The sequence below is a fragment of the Phyllostomus hastatus genome, unplaced genomic scaffold, assembly GCF_019186645.2.
Source record: "Phyllostomus hastatus isolate PE091 unplaced genomic scaffold, TTU_PhHast_1.1 phas_contig_17, whole genome shotgun sequence".
Taxonomy (NCBI): domain Eukaryota; kingdom Metazoa; phylum Chordata; class Mammalia; order Chiroptera; family Phyllostomidae; genus Phyllostomus; species Phyllostomus hastatus.
Window position 1 is genome coordinate 38,432,662 of NW_025333664.1, and position 26,378 is coordinate 38,459,039.

The 26,378-nt window shown below is 39.6% G+C and overlaps 1 protein-coding gene and 1 pseudogene across 1 annotated transcript in view; one reads left to right on the forward strand and one right to left on the reverse strand.

The window, feature by feature from the left end:
* Positions 1 to 26,378, reverse strand: part of DZANK1 (double zinc ribbon and ankyrin repeat domains 1) — a 118,769-nt gene that overhangs the window by 15,015 nt on the left and 77,376 nt on the right. The window contains exons 10-14 of the mRNA XM_045832945.1: positions 21,368 to 21,490; positions 19,257 to 19,421; positions 18,950 to 19,157; positions 2,870 to 2,973; positions 479 to 553 (exon numbers count right to left, since the gene is read on the reverse strand). Coding sequence (XP_045688901.1) covers positions 479 to 553; positions 2,870 to 2,973; positions 18,950 to 19,157; positions 19,257 to 19,421; positions 21,368 to 21,490 — 675 coding nt within the window. The remainder of the gene's footprint in view (positions 1 to 478; positions 554 to 2,869; positions 2,974 to 18,949; positions 19,158 to 19,256; positions 19,422 to 21,367; positions 21,491 to 26,378) is intronic.
* Positions 23,444 to 25,216, forward strand: LOC123814947 (annotated as a pseudogene).

Consider the following 26,378-nt stretch of genomic DNA (forward strand, 5'->3'; position numbering starts at 1 on the left):
TGACACTGAAGCTGCCAAAATTGATCAATGTTTGTTACACACAGGCTCTATGGCAATACCCGCATCACTGTATAAGAGGACAGATGAAGGGAGACATGGCCACAGCATTTGGTTTCTTTTTTATAGGCCAATAGGACAAAAATGGCAAACATTTTTGTCAGTCTTTCCCCAGATCAGTTGTATCACATAGACCTGCCATCAGATGTCAGAGAATATAAATAAGCCTGAGAACTACATGACCAATTGAGTGGCTGATAATTCCTATTCTTACTATATTATGTGCCTGAAAGCTGTCTTCTCTCAGGCTTAGCTCAGTTATTTATCTAATTCTATGAAATTGTCAGCCTATAGTCAAGTTTCATAATAATTGAAACTTTTCCTTTCTCTGGATTACACAGAAACATTTCAATAAATCATATGCCACAATTTACTAGTTCAGTCAATTCTTCAATGAATAACTCCTGAAGGTTTCACTCACCTTGTTTGAGACTTGAATATAGTTCAGCCTGATGCTAACTTCATAGCCATCTTCATGGACAGTAGCAGAGATAAGCTTTTAAAAAAGTATTAGAGAGGATTCACGACTGTGGGTATGGGACTTAGTGACCTGAGCAACAAGAAATTCTGGGCTGTTAAACTGTAAGTTTAGTCAAATATTTAGTTAACACCAAAGAAGGCAAAAAAGAGAAACAAAAACTAGATAAACTAGAACATAAATAGTAAAATGGCAGGCACAAATCTAGCCATATTTATAATTTCATTAATTATAAATGAACTAAATAAATACTCAAAGAGCAGAGACTGCCAGAATGGATAAGAAAACAAGGTCCAAATTTATACTATCTACAAGAGACATACTTCAAGTTTAATCAAGCCATATGGCTGGATGTCATCACCTTGGAAAAGGTGTCCTGGGGGCCAGGCATTGGCAATCAGGGATCTGGTATCACAGTTGAGCAGTTTCTCTGTAAGTAGTGGGATTTAGATTAAACCAGGGATCAGCAAAGGATTTAAGGATCACCTCATAAATGTATTAGGTTTTGTGGGCCATGGAGTCTCTGTCATGAAAATTCAACATTGCCATGGTAACACAAAAGCAGCTGCAGAAAATAAGTAAATAAATAAGTATACAATAAATTAATGTGATTCAATAAAACTTTATTTATTAAACTGGATAGCAGACCAGAATTGCCCCATAGGCCATAGTGTTCAGACCCCTGGGTTAGGCTAAAGATTAACAAACCGTCAAAACAGATTATCAAAGGAAATTGAGCTATACTTGACAATGAAATAATGGGTTGGCCAAAAAGTTCATTGACTAATTCCGGACACTTTTCATTGAGTGCTGATTTCAGCTTTTCTACTTGGGAGCAGTGCTTGTTGAATTATTTATTTGGTTTTCTGGAAGGAGCTCATTAATAGAGACCTTCCAATCCCACTGTATACACAATATCACCTTCTTTGGAGGAAGACTGGCCTTCGGTGTGGTTGGTAGTGGTTCATTTCACTTGCCCCATGATCTCTTCTGTTCCACATTTTCTTGTAAAGTATCCATTTTTCATAGCCCGTCACAATTTGTTTTAAAAAATGGAACATTTTTGTTATGACATCACCTTCACAATTTGTTTTAAAAATTAAATGCTTTTGTTACGTTTAAGTAGAGAATCACTGGCAGAAACATAGTCAAAAAGGTTTTTTTCCCTTATGTAGAATCCAAACATCAAAGCTATTAACATAGCCAAGCTAGTGCAAATGATTTTCAACATTTGATTTGGATATTTTGAGTATGTCAGCTATGTCCTATGTGGTATAACATTGATTGTTCTCAATGTCGACTTGATTGCTATCAACTTCAATTGATCTACCTAAATGTGGAGCACAGTCCAGTGAGAAATCTCCAGCACCAAACCTTGCAATCCACTTTTGACACATTCTATCAGTCACAACACCTTCTCCATACACTGTACAAACCTTTTTTTGCATTTTAGTTAATTTTTACCTTTCTTTTTTTTTAAGATTTTATTTATTTTTAGAGAGGGAAGGGAGGTAGAGAGAGAGAAACATCAATGTGCGGTTGCTGGGGGTTATGGCCTGCAACCCAGGCATGTACCCTGGCTGGGAATCGGACCTGCGACACTTTGGTTTGCAGCCCACACTCAATCCACTGAGCTACGCCAGCCAGGGCTTGGTTTGGGCTTCTTACAGCAGGATGGGTGGGCTCCAAGGAGTTTTGGAGATGAGGATGCCAAGTGAGAAGAAGCCATATGGCCTACATGACCACACCTTGGGAGTCCCATAGCATCATTTCCAACATACTATTATCCAACAGTCACAAGCCTACTCAGATTCAAAATGAGGGGATATAGTCTCTATCCTGTGAAGGGAAGACTACCAAAGAATCTGTGGTCATGTTTTAAAAACTACCACAATGGTAATACCTCTAACTTGCAGGTTTGTTTTGAGAACTGGAGATGATAAACATAGTACAGATATTGCTAAATGGTTAAATCTTATAACCACTATTTTTAATATAGTATAGAATTTAAATATACAATTTGGCTGTATTAAATTATCCTGGGTCATTTAACTTTGACCATCAGGATTTCCACAGCATGTGGTATCTGAAAGCTTGAGATATTCACAATTTACTGTCTTGGGTGCCAGTAGCAGATCCTAAGACAAGACTCATGTGCAAGTGACTTATTAAGGCCATGCCTGCAAGGGAAGATAGTAAGGAAGTAAGGGAAGCAGGGCAGGAAAGGGAAAGAAGCCAAGAAAAGTGCAATTTCAGTTGGAGCTGGTGGAGTGGAACTTCAGTCTGATCCCATGGGACACTGTGAAGTGGAAGTTCCATTCAGAGTCTACCCACCTTTCCCATCCTGGGTTCGGCAATCAGGGCCCGGAATTCAGGGTTGTTCTGAGCATAACACCTGAGGTGGGCAGAGATGTGATCCAATTGTTTTCTCCAGTATCCTGAAGAAGAAGAGAAACCTGTCTGTATGGATAATTATTCTGAGGCTAAGGGAGAAAATGCTGAAGTGGAATATGCATTCTCAAAAAGGTTGTTTTTCTTTGCCAAACTTTGTGATGGTTTTTACTTACTTGAACCTAAGTTCCATTTTTGTTCCCAGCTTCTTTTTATACATGATTAACTATAGAAATTCTAGAATCTCAAAAGAACATATTTTGATTGCTGTGCATGGGGTCTTTTTCTTTTACTCTTTTAAAATTCTTTTTAAATTAAGAACACCAATGAAAGAAACTGAGGAAGATACAAATAAATGGAAGCATATATTGTGCTCAAATGGATTAGAAGAATTAACATCTTTAAAATATCCATGCTAGCCAAAGCAATGTATAGAGTCAATGCAATTCATATTAAAATACCATTGGCATATTTCATAGATCTAGAAAAAATACTCCAAAAATTTATATGGAACCAAAAAAAGAGAAAAGATCCTGAGTAGCCTCAGCAATCTGGAGGTATTATAATACCTGATATCAAACTTTACTATAAGGCCCCCGTAACCAAAACACTCTGGTACTGGCATAAGAACAGATACATAGATCAATGGAACAGACTAGAGAGCCCAGAAATAAACCCATGTCTTTATGGTCAATTATATTTGACAAAGGGGGCATGAGCATACAATGGAGTACAGACAGTCTCTTCAATAAATGGTGTTGGGAGAACTGGCCTGGTACATGCACAATAATGAAACTAGACCACGAACTTATACTATACACCAGAATAAACTCAAAATGGATAAAAGACTTAAATGTAAGTCATGATACCATAAAAATCCTAGTGGAAAAAATAGGCAGTAAAATTTCATATACCTCATGTAGCAATGTTATTTATGCTGTCTCCTAGGCAGTGGTCCCCAACTTTTTGACACCAGGGACCAGTTTCATGGAAGACAATTTTTCCACAGACTGGTGGGTGGGGGGGGGATGGGTGGAGACAGGAGGTGGGAGCTTAGGCCTTAAAGCAAGTGAAGATTCATTCCCTGGCTTGTCCCTCATCTCTTGCTGTGTGGCCTGGTTTCTAACAGACTATAGAACAATGAGGGCCCACAGCCCAGGTGTTGAGGACCCCTGTCCTAGGGCAAGGGAAATAAAGGAAAAAATAAACAAATGGGACTACATTAAATTAAAAACCTGCATGGCTAAAGAAAACATCATCAAAATTAAAAGGGAACCGACTATGTGGGAGAACATATTTGCCAACAATATACTGGACAAGGGTTTAATTTCTAAAATATATAAAGAACTTATACACATTAACACCAGGAAGACAAATAATCCAATTAAAAAATGGGCAAAGGACCTGAATAGACACTTCTCCAAGGAGGACAAACAGATGTCCCATAGGCATATGAAAAAATGTTCAACATCATTAGCCATCAGAGAGATGCAAATTAAAACCACAATGAGATATTACCCCACACTTGCCAAAATGGCTATCATCAAAAGATCAACAAAAAACAAATGCTGGTGAGGATGTGGAGAAAAGAGAACCCTAGTGCCCTCTTGGTAGGAATACAGACTGGTGCAGCCACTGTGGAAAACAGTATGGAATTTCCTCAGAAAACTAAAAATGGAACTGCCCTTTGACCTACCCAGCAATTCCACTGCTGGGAATATACCCTAAGAATCCTTAAACACCAATTCAGAAGAACCTATGCACCCTGATGTTCATAGCAGTGCTATTTACAAGATTTGGAAGCTAAGTGCCCATCATAGATGAATGGATTAAAAAACTGTGGTATATTTACCCAATGGAAAATTAAATAGCAGAAAAAAGGAATGGATTTCTACCTTTTGTGACTGCATGGATGGAACTAGAGACTATTATGCTAAGTGAAATAAGCCAGTTGGTGAAAGACTCATTTACAAGTGGAATCTAATGAACAAAATAAACTAGAGAACAAAATAGAACCAGAGGCATGGAATCATGGAACAGACTGACAGCTGTAAGAGGAGAAGCAGGAGGTGGGGACTGACTGAAAGAAAGTGAAGGGATTAAAGAACATATAAGAAGGACCCATGGACATGAACAATGGTGAGGGGATGGAAGTGGGTGGGAGGGCTAAAGGGGGGAAACTGGGACAAATGTAATAGAATAAACAATAAAAAATTTAAAAATAAATAAAATTATTTAAAACCCTAGGGAGATATAACAGTTGTAAAATATACTTATTTAAACTGTACAACCTAAGTTTGGCAAGTGTATACATCTCCATCAATATGTAGAACATTTCCATCACTCCTACAAGTTCCCTTGTGTCCCTTTCCAGTCTGCTTGGGGTTTAAAACGTTTGAATTAATTGCCACCATTTAAATTCTGGGAGATTTCACATGGGTCTAGCTTTCTGGTTTCTTATGTGCAGGTAAGAGATGCAGCAGCAGTGGGCCTGCCTTCCTGCACATGCTCAGCTGCCTGGGGCAAAAGGGCAGCAGACCTCTTTGGACAGGGCACAAGCTCCCAGCAGGTCATAGTCCCCACAGGCCAGTGGCCTGCCTTTACCTCCCAGTTCTGCCCTGTTGACACTTGAGGCTACAAATGTGCACTGAATCCTGCCTCATCATTTTACAATGAGGACACTAAAGTTGAGAGCAATCAGTGACTTCTGCAAGATAACCCAATGTGGTTTTGTGGAAACAGCACATTGTTTGCAGTTAAGAAAAGCTGGCATTTAAATCCTAAATTTACCATTTATCCGCTTAGTGAACTTAAGTCAGACACTTAAATCTCATTAAGCCTTACTTTCCTTACCTACAAAATGAGACTAATACCTCTTACTTTGTATGTTATTGTGACATTGAATAAGAAAACCTAAGTGTCTTAGTTTGGGTTGCCCTGGCAGCAAAGCCTAAAACAAAGACTTAGGAAAAGTGGTTTCTTAGAAAGGTGACCCTGGGAAGCACAAGTGATAGTGTAGTGTGAACACCCCAGCAGTTCTAAGATGTATCTGCCCATGGACAAGAAGTCTTCTGCTGCTCTCAAGGAAGTCTGAGGCAGCAAAAGAAATAGCTGTTGTGGTAAATCCAAACATGAGGGATGCTCCCAGTGATGTATGACCACCACAGCTGCACTGAAATCAGGCAGGCTGAGGGGAGCTGGTGTGGTACAATAGAAAAGTCCACTATGAGTAACTGAGATAACACTAGAGATAATCCTGGGCCTAGCACAGCGTTTGGCACAAAATATGCATTCATTTCTCAAAATATTTTTGAGCATCTACTATGTGCCATGCACTACTGAAGGGCTGGAAATATAGGAATGAACAAAGTTCTTGGCCTTGAGTAGCTGACTTTCCAATGGAAATAGAGAATGTGAAAATAAATAAATATGAATGCAGGAGTACTTTAAACACATTGTTGTGACTGAGAATCTACAATATAATAGATGCACAATTCCCAGATCAAATCTCAACTCTCAAAAAAGCGTCAAGAGAGGACTCTGAAAAGCATGGGTTGGGAGAAAGAGTCCTTTGGAAAGGGTCATTCCAAGATTGTGAGTCCTCTTTTCTGGGGGCAGGGTTAGGTCTGCTCTCTTCCAGCTCAAACTGAAAAAGGGGACTATAGGAAACTGCATTCTGCTATAAGAAACTAATGATGTGTTTCTATAATCTATTGCTTCCAAGCAAAATACCCCAGAATTTAGTGGTCTGAAATACTGACTACTTAATTGTTCACACTATAGAAGTTCACACTACGGGTCAAGAATGTAGTCAGTGTTCAGCAGGTATGGCTCATCCTTGTTCCACATGGTGTCAGCTGAGCCATTTAAGCTGGGGCTGGGGGTCCAAAATTATGTCACCCACAGGGCTGAGGCCTCAGCTAAGATAGCACAAACTGCTGGGGACAATCTTCTCATAATTGCTGCCTGCATGCTCAAATGTCTGGTGTTTTTGTGTTGATTGTTACTTTGGTCATCTCTATTTTCCTCCACATGGGACATGTTTTCATTCAGTAATCTATCCTGGTCTTCTATAAATAGTGCTATCTTCCTATAGAATAAGAAGCTTTCAGTCCATTTCAGACCTAGGCCCAGAACTGTCATGCTTTCCTTTCTACTACTTTCTATTGGTGAAGCAAGTCACAAGATCAGTCCAGATTCCTCCCCCAAAAGGGAAACAGCCTCTTCTGTGAAAGAAGTGGCACATGCATAGAGGTAAAGGAGAAATTATACCGGCCATCTCTGCAGTCAATCTACCATAGGACTGATAACACACATTCCCAGAAGATCTCAAGCACCTTGTGAACGAAGTTCTGACTCCCAGCTGGAAAATATAGATGGCAAGAGAAGAGCTGGGAATGCTGTTAGCAGCATGATAGCCTAAGGAGCTCAGTGGACCCAGTCACCAGTGGAATTATAGTATAAATAACCATTTAAAGTCTCTGGAAATAGTCCTAAGGACATACAGCAAATGAACATTTAATGAAGAAAATGTACTAAAATGTAGAATAAATGAGAGTCTGTGATGTTTGAACCATGACCCACTCCCCCCCACCCCATTTCAGCTAGTCAAGATGGAAACCACTCCAGATGGGTGTAGCCAAAAACACAGGGCTCCCTTTACTCCCAGCTCCCACCTGGAGAGCTATGGTATCTTCCCAGGAGGTACAGGACTTCAGTATTTCTCATTTTACCCCCAACTACCTCTTACTAGGACCAAGTTCTGGGGAAGTGTGATCAAGAATGGAAGCTCCCTTTTTCAAACCTGTCAATATTCATGGATGGAGGCTCTACCATGGATCTGGTACACTGGGATTACTGGAGTCCACTGTTTTGTTAAGATGGCAGTGCTCCCCAAACTGATCTACAGATTCAGCCCAATCCCTTTCAGAATCCAAGCTGGCTTCTTTCTAGAAATTGGCAAGCTCATCCTAAAATTCATATGGAAAGGACCCAGAATAGTCAAATTAACCTTGAGAAAGAGGAATAAAGTTGGGGGACTCACATTTCACAATTTCAAGACCTACTACAAAGCAACAGTAACCAAAACAGCATGGCTCTGGCATAAGGACAGCCATATAGATCAGTGCAATAAAACTGAAAGTCCAGGAATAAACCTATGTATCTACGATAAACTGATTTTTTTACAAAAGTACCAAGACCACTAAAAGGAAAATCATCGTCTCTTTAACAAACGGAACTGGCACAACTGAATAGCTACATACAAAATAATGTATTTGTATACCATATACAAAAACTAACTCAAATTGGACCCAAAACCTAAGCATAAGAGCTAAAACTATAAAAATCTTAGAAAAAAAGACAGGAGTAAATATTTGTGACTAGTATTTGGCCCTGGATTCTTAGATATGACAAGAAAAACATAAGCAACAAAACAAAAAAAATAAAAATTTGACTTAAAATTTAAAAAATTTATGCTTTATAGGACATTATCCAAAGTTAAAAGTCAATCTTCAGAATGGTAAAACTATTTGCAAATTATATATCTGATAAGAGTCTAGTATCCAGAATATATAAAGGACTCTTATGTCTCAATAACAAAAGAAAACCAGGGAGGGAAGATGGCAGTGTGATAGGAGGGAGCAGATTCCACTTGCCCCTACACACGGGAGAAAAACCTAGCTGACCTACAGAGGAACAGAGCAAACAGTCAACAGTACCACAGCATATATGAAAATAGAAGATCAAAAATTGCAGCAGACATTGAAAAACCAGACAGTAAAGAGAGTGCTTCAGGACAATAAGGACCTAAGGATCAGCACGGGGACCAGGGAGGCTGCAGCCCCGGGCCTGGTGCTTGCCGAACCCGACACAGACTATTGGGAGAGAGCTGGGTCAACTGCTCCCTCCCTGGCCAAACAAAAATTGAGCATCACTGGGGGAGGCCTGGTTGCTTGAAGGCACAGAGAGGGGAGTGAGGACTGAGTGGCAAGCACACAGGGGCCATGAGCACCCACACATAGCCCTGTGAAGAGTGCACGCCCAGCCCCTGTGACCCGGCGACTGGATGTGGGATCCAGTGTCATGGGCCTGTGCGCCCAACCTGGGGAGAGTGTGCTTTGTGGAAGACCTGAGCTCGCACCCATTAACCCGGAGAACATGCTTGGGAGGCCCTGGAACCCACATCCAGGGCCCTTTGGAGAAGCACCAGACTGGCTCTGGGGAGAGTACACGGCTAGCCCTGGGGAGAGTAAATGAGGCTGACTGAGTGCTGAACAGGAAGGGAGAAAAGTGAAACCAATTGCCCCTCAGCCTGCTGCAGCCAGCAAGACCAGAAAAACTGGTTTGGCCAGTTTGAAAACAGCAAGAGGTGCTTGTTTGTTTGTTTGATTTTGTTTAATTTTTTATTTTTTAATTATTATTATTTTTATATCTCTCAATTCCTTTTGCTTCTCTTTCATTCTTTCTAGGTTTATTCCTTCTTCCTTCCTTTCCAATTTATCTCCTCTTCCTTCCTACTTCTGCTTTTTTTCCTTTTTCTTTTTTCTTTTTAAATACCCAGAGGTGACACAGAAAAACCCAAAACTGTGAAAAGAACAGAGTTGGACCAAAGAGGGGGCATCACAAGAGCTGAGACAGTGGGACAAATTTCACTTTACTATTACAGAGAAACTGCAAGTTATTGCATATTTGTATGATTATTTTTTCATTATTCTCACATCTTTTATTTCAATACTATTTTTGTATTCCTCTTCTTTGTATATAGTCTTCTCTGCTTGGCTGGTTATATTGTATCGTTTGACAGGTTTCCTCTGTTCTCACTTTCATAGTGTATTGCTAATTTACTGTCCTTCACTTCATTTGTGTTCCATTAGCATACTACTCAAGGTCCTATACTCCCTATTCTTGTTACCTAGATCTCATGGATTCTGTCAAATGATTGTTGCTCTAATATTACTGTAAATAATACCTATTCCACACAATTGTAAATACTACACAACACCCCTCCCAGATCTTAGCCCACTTCAAAGTTTACTGAAATCTATTACTGTAGTGGTTAACTCTGTTCTCTCACACATACACCTATTTGCCATCCTTTACTCTCACCTTACCTCAGAATCTGACCTCCCACAACCTCACTGCTTTCTAGATCCAACTCACAATCCTTCCCTCCCCAACAAGACTCTTATCTTCTTTCCATCCTTTCTAAAAAGTGGCTAGTTGGGTGGCAGATCACGGTTAACACTATCCATAGTCAAAAGATCTCCTATCTCTTCTCTACTGGCTGCTACTGTAAATATCATAGAATACTCTCTTGCTGTCTTAAACCATTTTGCCTTCCCCCTCCAACTAATCACAAAAAAGAGTAGGGGGAAGCAGTGAACACCAGGATACCTGAAAGAGACTGCACCACTGAATATCATAGGTATTCTACCACAGAAGTTCACATCATAAATCCAGGGAACAAGAATAGATCAATTAAGGAAGCAGAGGCTAACAAGAGGAGTCTCACAAACAATGGGAAGACAAAGAAACAAGCCCCACGTGAAGGGAAAGGAGGAAGCCTCAGAAAGAATGATAAATGAAATAGAGGCAACTCAACTATCAGATGTTGAGTTCAAAGAAATGATTATCAGGAAGCTCAATGAGCTCACAATGAATTACCAGAAACTACAGGGAAACTAGAATGAACTCACTGCAAACTATATCAACATGAAAAAGGAAATAGAAACTATCAACAAGGGCCAAGAGAAAATGAAGAATTTCTGAACTGAAGAACACAGCAGAAGGGATCAAAAGCAGGATCAATGAAGCAGAAGATTGGTTCAGTGAATTGGAGGGAAAAGTAGAAAAAAACACCCAGAAAGAGCAAGAAAAGGAAAAGAGGCTCAGAAAGAATGAAGAGGGATTAAGAGAAATATAAGACAATATGAAACATAATAATATCTGTATAATAAGGATACCAGGAGGAGAAGAAGAGCAAGGGATAGAAAACCTACCTGAAAAAGTACTGATGGAAAACTTCCCTAATTTGATGAGAGAGAAAGTCACACAAATCCAGGAAACACAGAGAGTCCCAATCAAGAGGAACCCAAAAAGGCCCACTTCAAGACACATCATAATTAAAATGGAAAAATTCCAAGACAAAGAGAGAATCTTAAAGGCAGCAAGGCAGAAACAGGAAGTAACATACAAGGGAGCCCCAATAAGGCTGGCAGCTGACTTCTCAATGGAAATGCTCCAAGCCAGAGAGAATGGCAAGAAATATTCCAAGTAATGAGAACCTGAGGTCTACAACTAAGGCTACTTTACCCAGCAAGTATCTCAATCAAGATAGAAGGCCAAATAAGAAGCTTCCCAGACAGAAGAAGTCTAAAAGAATACACCTACACCAAACCAGCCCTGCAAGAGATGCTAAAGGGACTGCTTTAAGGAAAGGAAGGAAAAGAGAGAGAGAGAGAGAGGCACACAGGCACAAAAATGGCAATGAATATGCACCTATCAATAATAACCTTAAACGTTAATGGATTAAATGCTCCAATCATAAGACACAGAAGAGCTGAAAGACAAGAAAGCATGACCCACATATATGCTGCCTACAAGAGACCCACATCAGAACAAAAGACCTACACAGGCTGAAAGTGAAGGGCTGGAAACAAATTTTCCAAGCAAATGGACAGGAAAAAAAAAACTGGGGTGGCAATATTCATATCAGACAAAATAGACATCCAAAAAAGGGCTATAAAGAGAGACCCACAAGGTCACTTCATAAAACTCAAGGGAAGAATCCACCAAGAAGACATAAACATTATAAATATATATGCATCCAACATAGGAGCACCCAAATACATAAAGAAAATCTTAGAGGACTTAAGGAAAAATACTGGCAGAAACACAGTTATAGTAGGGGATTTTAACACCCTAATGTCAAAAATGGACAGATTTTCCAAACAAAATCTCAACAAAGATATTGTAGTATTGAACAATGCCCTAGATGAAATGGACTTATCTGATATATACGGAGGGCCCTCCATCCCAAAGAAGCTAAATACACATTGTTTTCAAATGCACATGGAACATTCTAAAAGATAGACCACATGATAGGACACAAAACAAGCCTGAAGAAATTTGAATCATACCAAGCATTTTCTCGGTTCACAAGGGACTGAAAGTAGAAACCACCTCAGGGCATAGGTGGACGCACGGTACCTCCACGCACAACCAAGATTAGTACAACAACAATTTAGAGCTAGAATAACACCCAGAACTAATAAAGAATTTATCTGAATGGAAGTCGGATAGCCAAGAAGTTGAAGTAGACCCGTTCATCCAGACTGGTAAGAGGGGCAGAGAGGACGATCCAGGCGGGCGCAGGTCGGCGGTGCGCGGAGGTCGGGGAGAACTTGGCATGACCTCGGCGCGTAAGCCATCCAGGGTGCGCAAGATCGCAGCGGTGGACCCTGAGTACGCAAGGAGCGGCTGGCGGACCCAGTGAGGCGGCGACTGTGGACCAGGGCAGAGCTCACAACCCAGGATCCCAAAGAAGAGTCTGAGATCCCAGGAGAACGGAACTACTGCCATTGTTCCCTCCCAACCCCGCTCCTGTCCCTGCCCACACATATAACGTCACAATCTAGCGACTGGGGTGCCCAGCCCAGGTGAACACCTAAGGCTCCGCCCCTCACCTTAACAAGCGTGACCAGACCAAAAAAAAAATAAAATAAAAAGAGAGAGAGAGAGAAAGAGAGACATGTCTCCAACAGAAGAACAGATCAGTCCCCAAGGACTCATACTTTTGAGCGACCAAGAAATAGCCAATCTATCAGATGCACAGTTCAAAACACTGGTGATCAGAAAGCTCATGGAATTGGTTGATTTTGGGTGCAAATTAGATGAAAAAATGCGGGTTACCATAAAAGAGATGAAGGAAGACACAGGGAGGAGAGCCAATAGTGAAGGGCAGAAAACTGGGTCTCAAAACAATACAGTGGACCAGACAGAAGAAAGAAACAACCAAGCAGGAAAGCATGAAGAAATAAGAATTCAAAAAAATGAGGAGAACCTTAGGAGCCTCCACGACATCTTTAAACGTTCCAACATCCAAATTATAGGGGTACCAGAAGGGGAAGGGGAAAAGCAACAGGTTGAGCATGTATTTGAACAAATAATAAAGGAGAACTTCCCCATTCTGGCAAAGGAAATAGTCTTCCAAGAAATCCAGGAAGCTCAGAGAGTCCCAAAGAAGTTGGACCCAAGGAGAAACACACCAAGGCACATCATCATTACATTAGCCAAGGTAAAAATGAAGGAGAGAATCCTAGAAGCAGCAAGAGATAAGGGGACAGTCACCTACAAAGGAGTTCCCATCAGACTGTCAGCTGATTTCTCAAAAGAGACCTTACAGGCAAGAAGGGGCTGGAAAGAAATATTCCAAGTCATGAAAGACAAGGACCTACATCCCAGATTGCTCTATCTAGCAAAGCTCTCATTTAGAATGGAAGGGTAGATAAAGTGCTTTTCAGATAAGGTCAAGTTAAAGGAGTTCATCATCACCAAGCCCTTATTTTATGAAATGTGAAAGGGACTTATCTAAGAAAAGAAGATAAAGAAAAAACATGTATAGTAAAAGTACAGCAAACTCACAATTATTAACAACCACACCTAAAGCAAAACCAAAAGAAATTAAGCAAACAACTAGAACAGGAACAGAACCACAGAAATGGAGATCACATGGAGGGTTAGCAACAGGGGGGGGTGGGAGGAGGAGAGGGGGGAAAAGGTACAGAGAATAAGTAGCATAGAATGTAGGTTGAAAATAGATAGGGGGAGGGTAAGAATAGTATGGGAAATGTAGAAGCTATAGAACTTATAAGTAGGACACATGGACATGAACTAAAGGGGGGAATGTAGGTGGGAGAGGGTGTACAGGGTGGAGGGGAGTGAAGGGGGGAAATGGGACAACTGTAATAGCATAATCAATAAAATATATTTTAAAAAAGGGAATAGAAAAAAAGAAAAAAAAAAAGAAACCAACCTCAAGGAAAAAAACCCCAAACATCTCAAACTCATGGAGACTGAATATATGCTATTAAACAATGAATGGGTCAAGAATGAAATTAGGGAAGAAATCAGAAAGTTTCTGGAAACAAATGAAAATGAACTCAAAATAACCCCAAAACTTATGGAACACAGCAAAGGCAGTCCTGAGAGGGAAGTTCATAGCAATACAGGCCTACCTAAAAAAGATAGAAACATTTCAAACAAACAACCTAACCCTATATCTACAAGAACTCAAGGAAGAACAACAAAGACAACCCAGAGCAAGTACAATGAAGAAAATAACCAAGAGCAGAGCAGAATTAAATGACATAGAGACTAAAAGCACAATTCTAAGGATCAGTGAATCCAGGAGCTGGTTCTTTGAAAAGATAAACAAAATATACAAGTCTTTAAGCAGGCTCATTAAGAAAAAAAGGGAGAAGACACAAACACAATCAGAAATGAAAGAGGAGATATTACAACTGATACAACAGAAATAAAAAGGAGTGTAAGAAATTACTATGAAGAACTATATGCCAAGAAATTTGAAAACCTAGGTGTAATGGACAAATTTCTAGAAAAATATAATCTTCCAAAACTCAATGAGGCAGAAAGCGTGAACAGACCAATAACAGCAGATGAAATTGAAGCAGTAATAAAAAACTCCCAACACACAAAAGCCCTGGACTAGATGGTTTCACATGAGAATTGTATAAAGCTTTTAAGAAAGAACTAACCCCTATCCTTCACAGACTATGCCAAAAAAATCCAAAATGATGGAAGACTCCCAAACTCTTTTTATGAAGCCAGCATCATCCCAATCTCAAAACCAGATAAAGACACAATAAAGAAAGGAAACTTCAGGCCAACATCACCAATGAATATAGATGCTAAAATCCTCAACAAAATATTGGCAAATTGCATCCAACAATACATTAAAAAGATCACACACCCTGACCAAGTGGGATTCATCCCAGGGATGCAAGGATGGTACAATATTCACAAATCAGTAAATGTAATACATCATATAAACAAAAGCAAAGAAAAAATCACATGGTCATATCAATAGATGTGAAAAAAGCATTTGATAAGGTACAGCACCCATTTATGATAAAAACACTCAGCAAAGTGGGAATAGAGGGAGCATTCCTCAACATAATAAAGGCCATGTATGAGAGACCTACAGTCAACATCATATTCCATGGGCAAAAACTAAAATCTTTTCCATTACGATCAGGAACAAGACAAGGTTGTCCACTTTCACCACTTCTATTCAATATAGTATTGGAAGTTTTAGCCATAGAGATCAGACAAGAAAAGGAAATAAAAGGCATCCAAATTGGAAAGGAGGAAACAAAACTGTCACTGTTTGCAGATGTACATAGTGTACATAGAAAGTCTTATAGACTCAGACAAAAAACTGCTTGACCTAATAAATGAATTTGGCAAAACAGTGGGATACAAAGTCAATATCCAGAAATCAAAGGCACTTTTTTACACCAACAATGAAACAGCAGAAACAGAAATCAAGAAAAAAATCCCATTTGATACAGCAAAAAGAAAAATAAAATACCTAAGAATAAACCTAAGCAAAGAGGTAAAAGACCTCTATTCAGAAAACTACACAACACTGAAGAAAGAAATCAAGGAAGACACAAACAAATGGAAATATGTACCATGTTCATGGGTCGGAAGAATTAACACCAACAAAATGTCCATACTACCCAAGGCAATTTACACATTCAATGTAATACCTATTAAAGTACCAATGGCATATTTCACGGATGTAGAACAAACACTTCAAAAATTTATATGGAACCATAAATGACCCCAAATAGCTGCTGCAATTTTTAAGAAGAGCAAAGTAGGAGGGATCACAATACCTGATACCAACCACATTACAAGGCCACTGTAATCAAAACAACCTGGTACTGGCATGAAAACAGGCACATAGATCAATGGAACAGAACAGGGAGCCCAGAAATAAACCCAAGTCTCTACAGTCAATTAATATTTGACAAAGGGGGCAGCAACATAAAATGGAGTAAAAGTAGCCTCTTCAACAAATGGTGTTGGGAGAACTGGATAGCTACATGCACAAAAATGAAACTTGAGAACCAGCTTACACCATACACAAAAATAAATTCAAGGTGGATAAAGGATTTAAATATAAACCATTGACACCGTGAAAGTCCTAGAAAAGAACATAGGCAGGAAAATCTCAGATATTTCATGCAGCAACATTTTTACTGACATGTCCCCTAGAACAAGGCACATAAGGGAAAGAATAAACAAATGGGATCTCATCAAAATAAAATGCTTCTGCATGGCTAAGGAAAATAGTATTAAAATAAAAAGAGATCCAACTGTATGGGAAAACATATTTGCCAATGATACCTCAGGCAACAGTTTAATCTCCAAAATTATATAAAGAGCTTACACAACTCCACTCTAAGAAGACAAGCGACCCAATTAAAAAATGGGCAAAGGACTTGAACAGACACTTCTCCAAGGAGGACACACAGAGGATCCAGAGAAACATGAAAGATGCTCAGTATTGCTAGCTATCAGAGAGATGCTAATTAAAACCACAGTGAGATACCACTTCACACCAGTCATAATGGCCATCATAAACAAAGCAACAAGCAACTAGTGTTGGAGAGGCTGTGGAGAAAAGGGGACCCTAGTGCAGTGTTGGTGGGATTGCAGACTGGTTCAACCACTATGGAAAACAGTGTGGAATTTTCTCAGAAAACTAAAAATGGATCTGCCTTTTGACCCAGCAATTCCACTGCTAGGATTAAATCCTAAGAACCCTGAAACACCAATCCAAAAGAACCTATGCACCCCAATGATCATAGCAGCACAATTCTCAATAGCCAAGTGCTGGAAGCAACCTAGGTGCCCATCAGCAAATGAATGGATCAAAAAACTATGGTTCACTTACACAATGGAATTCTATGCAGTAGAAAGAAAGAAGAAGCTCCTACCCTTTGCAACAGCATGGATGGAACTGGAAAGCATTAAGCTAAGCTAAGTAAGCCAGGCGGTGGAAGACAAACATGATATGATCCCACCTTCAACAGGGAGCTAAACAACAAAACAAACAAGCAAATATAACCAAAGACACTGAAATAGAGAACAAGCTGACAGTGACCAGAAAGGAAAAGGGGAGGGAATTTCAGGGGAAAAGGGGAAGGATTTACAAGAACAATTATAAAGGACACATGAACAAAAACTAGGGGGATGGAAATGGGAGGGAGGTGGGGAGAGATGGGAGAGTGGGCTGGAATGGGAGTGAAGGACAGAAAACTACTTGAACAACGATTAAAATAAAATTAAAAAAAAACATACAAACAAAAGGAAACCAAATTTAAAAATGGACAAAGGATCTGAACAGACACCTCTCCAGATAAAATATACAAATGGCAAAGAAGTATATAAGACGATACTCAATATCATTAATAATCAAGGAAATACTAATTGAAATCATTATGGGATATTATTTCACACCTATTAGGATGGCAAAAATGAAAAGATATTAAGTGTTGGCAAAGATATGAAGAAATCACAACCCTCATACAGTGCTGGTCAGAATGTGAAATTGTGCAGTCACTTTGGTAAACAATCTGGAAGTTCATCAAAATGTTAAACATAATGTTACTATTTGACCCAGCAATTGTACTCCTATGTATATACCCAAGAGAAATAAAAACATATGTCCACAGAAAACTTATACATAAATGTTCACAGCAGTATTTTTTATAATAAATAACCAAAATGACTTAGGCTGGTGTGGCTCAGTGGATTGAGCACAGGCCCATGAACCAAAGGGTTGCTGGTTCGATTTCCAGTTAGAGCACATACCTGGGTTGCTGACGAGGTTGTGGAGAAAAGGGAACCCTAGTACAATGTTGGTGGGAATGCGGACTGGTGCATCCACTATGGAAAAGAATATGGAATTTCCTCAGAAATCTAAAAATGGAACTGCCTTTTGATCCAGCAAATACCACTGCTGGGACTATAACCTAAGAATCCTAAAATACCAATTCAAAAATGTTCATAGCAGCACAATTTACAATAGCCAAGTGCTGGAAGCAACCTAGGTGCCCATCAGTAAATGAATGGATCAAAAAACTATGGTACATTTACACAGTGGAATACTACACAGCAGAAAGGAAGAAGCTCCTACCCTTTGCCACAGCATGGATGGAACTGGAGAGCATTATGTTAAGTGAAATAAGGCAAGTGGTGAAAGACAAATACCATATGATCTCACCTATAAGAGGAACCTAATTTTAAAAAAAACAAGCAAGCAAAATATAACCAGAGACATTGATATAAAGAACCAACTGACAGTAATCAGAGGGGGAGGGAGGGGAAAATGGGGGAAAGAAGGGGAAGGGTCATCAAAGAACATGCATAAAGGACCCATAGACAAAGCCAAAGGGGGAAAGGATTGAGGGTAGGAGGTGGGGGTAGGTGGGACAGGGGGAAAGTGGTGGAGGGAAAATGGAGAAAACTGTACTTGAATGACAATTTTAAAAAAGTAATTTCAACATAAATATATATATGAATGTTCTGGACACAGAGAGATGGTTGTGTGATATTACTAATATACCAAATTGCTGAATTGTAAAATGGTTAAAATGGTGAATTTTTATGTGAATTTTACCATAATAAAATAAAGAGATAATACCAAACAGCAATAATGACACAGATTAACAACATTTCTGCCATAATAGCAGAAATCCATGTGTGCTATTTGATTTACAAATTAGATAAGAGGCTATGAGTCAAAACACCAGAGTATTACAAGTTAAAGGGAGGGCTATTGCTCATACAAATGAAAGTTACTTGAAAAAAGTAAAATAAAGGAACAAATTTCTTATATATAAAAATAAGTATAAAGGAAGATAAACTGAAATTTTTCTTTCAAAGAAAGAGTTCTCTCCTAACAAGAAAGCGTATCTTTCTCCTCACCTCTTCCTGGGCTGACAGCTGTGAGGAGAGGTTTATGGTCACTCATTTTCTCCTGCCTCTGCTTATGAAAAGCCATTTCCAGTTCCTTTTCTGCTAGTAGCTTGCCAGATGGGTAGAAGAGGCCAGAGGTCTGTGTACCTACATCCTTTTTAGTCGCAACATCAGCTTTGAGTAAAGTAACATTTAGAGACTGACAGGCAGATCGGGGCTATGGGTGAGGCAGAAACATAAAATATCAGAATATAATGATAATTATTAGAATATAATTAGAATATTACTTCACATAAAACTGCAGGGAAGGCCTCACCTCAGCAAAAGGGCCAGGGTCTCCATCAGCTAGAGCCAGGCTATTATCCACACTAAGTTTTGCCAAGTACTTCAGGTAAATACCACAAGAGCCACAGAATTGGGCAGATGGGTAGTTGCTGGCCCCACATTTAGGGCAAACAGAGTAGCAGGCAGGAATGTCCGGCTAGAGGGTAGAAAATATTTTTATACTTTCATGAATATTAGAGTCATAATTTTCCCACATGAATTATTCCCATACCAGTCATCAAAATAATACATGCCAATACCCTTGGACCCTGCAATTCTACCATCTGGAATAAATGTGTACTTTATCCTGCAGATGGAGAAATACACATAGAAGTATATAGGGCCATTTCCTGAAAGATTGTGATTTTAGAGGAAATAACTGGAAACAAATTAAATGTCCAGCAAGAGAGGATGGCCTAAATATATCATGGTACATACAGACAAAAGATTATTATGAAGTCACTAAGGAGAACAAGGAAGTTATTTACAAGATATATTGCTAGGTGTAGAGAACTGGATCAGTGTTCATATTAAACTAACAGTTTACTTATTAGCACATTGAATGGCTGAGAGAACACCACAGAAACTGGGTGACAGTGATTGCTTCTAGGGAAAGGAGCTGTGGGACTGGGATGAGAAGAAAGACTAACTCTTCACACTAATTCTTTTGTATTATTCACATGAAACACTCAAATAATGAATTTTGAGTGTTTTATTAAAAAGGTAAGCAGAAAATTAACTCATAAGAAAAATATCAACAGTCAACAAATAAGTAAAAAAGTTTAACCTCAAAGAAATGCAAATTAAAACAGCAATAAGAGACCATTGTCAACTTAAGAGAATTAACTATCTCTGTCTCCAGATTTTTAGGTACATAAGTGCTAGTATAACAGGGTGCAGCCAAGAGGGGGAACCTCAAATAGGGATTAGGATATTTCCCAGAACTCAAAGTGTTCAGGAAATATTAGGATGTCCTCACTCCTTCCCCTACAGGTGTGAGCTGGGGGAAGGGACACCTGGAGCAGGGCCATTGAGAGCTATTTTGCATAGCAACAGCTTTGCAGCTAACCTCTGGTGTGGCCATTTAACATATCTATAACCTTTAACTGGTTGCATAGATATGTTAAATAGCTGTGGTTGTGCTCTGAACCAGGGGAATGAAAGTAACTTCCCCACCAAGAGGTAACTGGGGGGCAGGTCCCCTGAGTTACAGCACCTGCCTGGGAGCTTGGAGACAACTGGCTCCATGACATGGGGCCACACTTGCCCAGACTCACGATGGCAGCCCAGTAAAGCTGGAAGGATATGAGAGTGCTGGCAAGTGTAGCCAGTCGTGGGAGGAGTTGAAAATGGGGCTGCAGAGGAAGATTGGCATGAGGACTTAAACCCAGATGTGGCAGCCATTGGAGAGAGAATCACGCAGCTTTGCCAGAGTGGGGACACCCGTGGCCCTGGGAGGGAGAACCATGTGGTTTTGGCTGAGTGGAGACTCCCGCGGCCATTGTGCAGAGAGGACCACGTGGCTGTGGCAATAGAAAGGAGAGCCACATGGCTTTGCCAGGGTGGGGACCCCTAGAGCTTTAGAAGGGGGAACCACCACCTGGCTTTAGCAGAGGTCCTGGTGACACAGCTGATGGTGCTGGGAACCAAAGGAGGCCTACCAGCTGAGACGAATTACTGAGAAGAGCCAGGGGCTGCCTGAGCCACGGACTTCTATTTCTTTTCCTGAGATACAGTACCCCAGACTGGGCAAAGGGGGGAAGGAAGGACTGTGTGTTTGTGGGTGTTTTAAGGGACTTTGGAATTTTGATGAAGACATTAGGTCACTACTTTAAGTTTGTATAGCATTAAATAAACATTTCCTTTCCTTTTCATGAATCTCTGGCATTGAGAGACATCTTTCTTCTGGCGGCAGACATAATGAACCTGGGGGGTTCCTTCCAGTAATAGTATATCGGCTTTGGCCCCCTTTTGTTCAGTAACACTAGGACCCAAATCCCAATAAGTGATTTCTGCAAGGCCATGGTAAAGGGGGCTCCTGGCTCTTTCTAGGGTTGTGGTGAAGTGCTCTGCATAAAAAAAGCTCAGTTTTAAAATACCTACCACGGCTCCACACCAATCACAGAAGCAAGCTCCCTGGCCATTCCAGTGACCACATTTGGAGCAGGAAATGGTCTCCCCTTTCAGAGTGGGCACAGGAACAGCTTTATCTCCACTGCACAGGGACTGGGGAACACAACAGCACTGACAGGCAGATCAATACTATATTTTCCAATCCCCCTCCCAATCCAGAAAAGAAAAAAGCCCCAAATCAACACAAGATCTGGAAATAAGGTATTTATGCACAAAAGAGGAGAACTATCATAAGCTTCATCAATTCATAATGTGTACAAAGGTCCTGTATTCCTTCACAGAGAGTCAATATAACTGGTGCTTCACACAACTTAATATTCTTCAGTATCTTTTATGCCAAAGGTAGCAAACCTATTGTTGGTTTATTGTACCAATATTAATAAAGAACAAATGTAAGAAGAGGTGAGCTACCTAAGGTGTCACTATTGAGGTTCATCTTCTATCATTTGGGGTTTTGGTTTCCATTTGAAAATGCAAATTTATTTTCCACTCCTGACACAAAGAAATAATTACTTTATTTTGAGGAGAGAGATAGAATTGTTTTGTGAGAATTTCTGAGGCTTTGTTGGTATACCTACACTAGAATCTTTGCTCCTACTACTTACTTTTATTACCTAGTAAAATATTTTATCATCAAACAAATAGGGATGCTAGTATTCATCATTGCTACATGATTATCTACTATGTCCAGGCAGTGTTCTGAGCATTGCCCCTGTGCCCTCACATCAATCTGCACAACAGACCTGTGAGGTGGGTGCCATAATCATCTGTTTTACAAAGAGAAAAACTGAGGCACAGACAGGGTAAGGCCCAAGATTTGAATCCAGGCCATGCATGACTTTTATCCATGACTCCACAAATCCTTTTCAACATAACAACTTCCTCGTAGGTCTGTAGGAGGATTTCTAATGATTAATGACAATTTAAGTATGTAAAAATGCTTAGCACAGGGTCATGCTCCATGTCAGCTTCCTTCCCTTCCCATCTTGCTTTCTATTAGATTCTGATTTCTTTAAGGAAAGAACTACTATTTCACATTTTTTCCCTACTAGCACAGTGCCTGGTACCTTGGTACATGGGAGTCATTCAAGTATGAAATAAATTTGCATTTTCCCTTCACTGAATGAAGGGATAAATCAATGAAGAATTGATTCAATTGATAACTAAATACGTCTATGGTCATACATTCCATGTATAATACTAAGAATACACATACTAGGAAAAATGTTTTCTAAGGGCAATTTTTCCTGAAACATCAATATATTTTAGTTAACTTTATTTGCCAAGCTCTGTCTTGTTTTGTTCTGTTATCCTAAAACAGACAGAAGGCACATCAGCCCCCAAAATCCACAGCAACTGAGAATTAAGATCTGTCTTTGCGTGAGGTGAAGTAGAGGGAGACATCTTGGGAAACATCAAGAGAGTTAAATTTCAATTTATCCTACTATTAAAACAGTGTTTTAATAAAATGCTGACCCAGGCTTCAAATATAAAGCCTTCACACCTTTTGCTTAAATTCATCTACTGTTCAAGTGAACTTTTTTTTTTTTAAGATTTTACTTATTTTTAGAGAGGGGGGAAGGGAGGAAGAGAAGGAGGGAAACATCAATGTGTGGTTGCTTCTCACATGCCCCCCACTGGGGACCTGGTCTGCAACCCAGGCATGAGCCCTGACTGGGGATTGAAGCAGCAACCTTTTGGTTTGCAGGCTGGCACTCAATCCACTGAACCATACCAGCCAGGGCCCATTTAATGAAATCATTTTTTAAAAAAAACTACATATTTTCCTTCTGGTAATTCCAGGGGTGTCAAACTCATTTTCACTGGGGCCACATCAGCCTCACAGTTGCCTTCACAAGGCCAAATATAACTTTAGGACTGTAAAAATGTAACCATTCCTTAACTAGGGGCAAGAAACTCAGCACTATTGCTGGGTAGAAACAAGGTGGAGGGCTGGATTTGGCCCAAGGGCCTTGTGTTTGCCACCTGTGGAGTAAACCACATCAAATGACTCCACACAAAACACAATTCTAAAATCTGCTCATAATGCACATAGGTATGAAGAATGAGCAGAAGCAGATAGACTCTTAAGGCAAGTACACACAGGAGGAAGGGTATTTACAAAGTTAGTTTTCCTTTAGACTGGGGCTAGATAAAGGCAGTACACATAAGTGCATGTAAAAAGATGAGAAAGTATTTCTGGCTAGGAGAACCAGAAGACTGAAACTGGGTAATATTTGGCTACTGAAGAGGTAGGGAGCTCCCAGAAAGGAAAAACACAGAGAAGGGATCCCCAAATTCTGAGTATATACATCTCTTACTAACCCATTAATTACACATGCACATAACACTCAATGCAGCTCTTCTAAAGATGAAATATATAAAGAGACCAAATTTTTGTTCTTTTTTCTCCCCACTCCAAACCAGTTTTGGGGGGTTGTTTTTTCTTGTTTGTTTGGTGGGTTTTTTTTTTTTTGTATCTTGAGGAATTTTAGATTATATCCTAGCATTATAAATGTTAAATTGTGGTGTTTTTTTTTTTGGTTCTGTTACTATTCTCTGAAGACTGCTATTTGTTGTTGTTGTTGTTTGTTTTGTTTTGATTTAGCAGTCAATAATATACATCACTGGTTTGGGAAATGCACTGCCTAGAATGAACTAGAACTAAATGCCTCTCAAAATTAACTCTGAGCTCCATCCTTCCACATGGTCACACTAAGTTAGCAACCTTAGTGGGGCCTGTTGCCTCCCACCACTTCCTGGATATGGGCCAAGCAAAGTGAGTGAGCTTCAGGCCTTTGTGAAAATGTGTAGGTAGGATCCAACCATTCTGCATACTGAGGAAATGAGCTTCCTGTGGGAGTTGGTGGAGAGTATGGGAAGTAAAATACCACCTGCTACTCATAAAACCAAATCAGAAGAAAAAAGCAAATAGTAAGAAGGTGGGAGGAAGACATAAAGACAGATAAATCATGATGAGGAAAGTGATCTAGAAACTGACAATGAGAGTGTGACTGAAGCAGACACTGATGGCCCTCAGGAAATGAGAGATGAAAATGTAGAGATAACCAAGGAGACGATGGATGAGGCAAACGATAAAAATGTGGCTGCCACTGATGCCCCCTAAATGATCGTGAACTGCAGAAAGCCATTGACTTGTTCATAGATGCCATTGAGCTGAATCCTTGCTTGGCCATTCTGTATCCCAAAAGAGCCTGTGTCTTCATCAAATTACAGAAGCCAAATGCTGCCATCCAAGATTGTCACAGAGCTATTGAAATAAATCCTGATTCAGCTCGGCTTTATAAATGGAAAGGGAAAGCACACAGACTTCTGGGCCATTGGGAAGCGGCCTATGATCTTGCCTTTGCATGTAAATTAGAGTATGAGGAAGGTGCTAGTGCAATGCTGAAAGAAGTTCAACTGCGGGCCCAGAAAATTGCAGAACATCAGAGACAGTATGAGCAGAAATGTGAAGAATGAGAGTTCAAAGAAAGAATGGAAAGGGTTAGGAAGGCTCAGGAAGAACATGAGAGAGCCCAGAAGGAGAAAGAAGCCAGACAACAATCAGGAACCCAGTATGGCTCTTTTCCAGGTGGCTTTCCTGGAAGAATGCTTGATAATTTTCCTGGAGGAATGCCTGGGCTCAGTGAAATTCTCAGTGATCCAGAGGTTCTTGTAGCCATGCAGAATTCAGAAGTTATAGTGGCCTTCCAGGTTGTGGCTCAGACTTTGGCAAATATGTCAAAATATCAGAGCAACCCAAAGGTTATGAATCTAATCAGTAAATTGTCAGCCAAATTTGGAGGTCAAATGTAATGTCCTTCTGACAGATAAAGCCCCTGCTGAAGGAAAAGCAACTTGGATCACCCAATGGATGTCACAATAGTACAAACCAGTGTACCTCTGATCTGCTCATGAAGAAGCTATGATGTGCTGAAGAGAATCCCTCCCTCTTTACCCCAAATGCAGCTGTAACATTTGACAGTGGTTTACCATTATGGTATTCTTTCACATAATGTTTTCTTATAAGAATTACAAAGTTTAAACACTTTTAAATCTTAAAAATATTTTTTTAATAAATTTAAAGGGTGTGTTAAACCCTATATTTTTCTTTACTAATCATTTTTGTATTTTCCTTGGAATTAATTGGGCAAAAGAGTATGAAAGATTTATTGCTCAGTTTGAATGAAATAAAGATTTATTAGTGGGAGGCAAATAGATAGTTTGAGTTAATATATAGTTACTGAGGCATTTGGAGTTCTCCTTTTAAATGCTTTATTTTTTAAAAATAAAGGATTTATTTTGATAAAACTACTGGCACCACTAGTTTTGCAGTAGGGCCTGGGTAGGGACTAGAATACTTGGTAGAACACCAGCAATCTTACTACATTTTAAGTAACATGTACCCTTGTGTAGATGCATTTAAATCTTACACTGTGGTAAAAGGATGATTTTTATAATGCTGTAGTAGAGTTGGATTACTTAGTTCTGTTCTTGTCTGATATATAAAATAAATAATAAATATTTCATATTATTTCCACAAAGGGGAAATAAGGAAATAGTTTTCTTTTTATACTTCTATGTTTAAAATAATATTTTCTGGTCAGAAAATACCCAACTCTTTGTCAGCTTTCTACTTGGTTTTACACTCCCCCCCTTACTCTTTGGGCTAAACATAGTCCTTTTTCACTGGCATCATCACTGCTATTATTCACAGCATAACTGTGCAAGCATATTCAACACTGGGTTTAATTTAATATGTAATGTATATAATGACTATGTAGGGTAATACCCATAACAGTTGTAGCTTTTTACTTGGCTAAGAGATTTCATATTTAAATATTAGATTTTTACTTCAGGGAAATTTTACCATATCAAAAGATGTTGGAAGGAGTGATTTCCTTTGATGTTTGGTCATCTATTTAGGAAATACCAATTGAGTTTGTATTTAGAAAGAGTATGAGGCTTCAGTTAATTA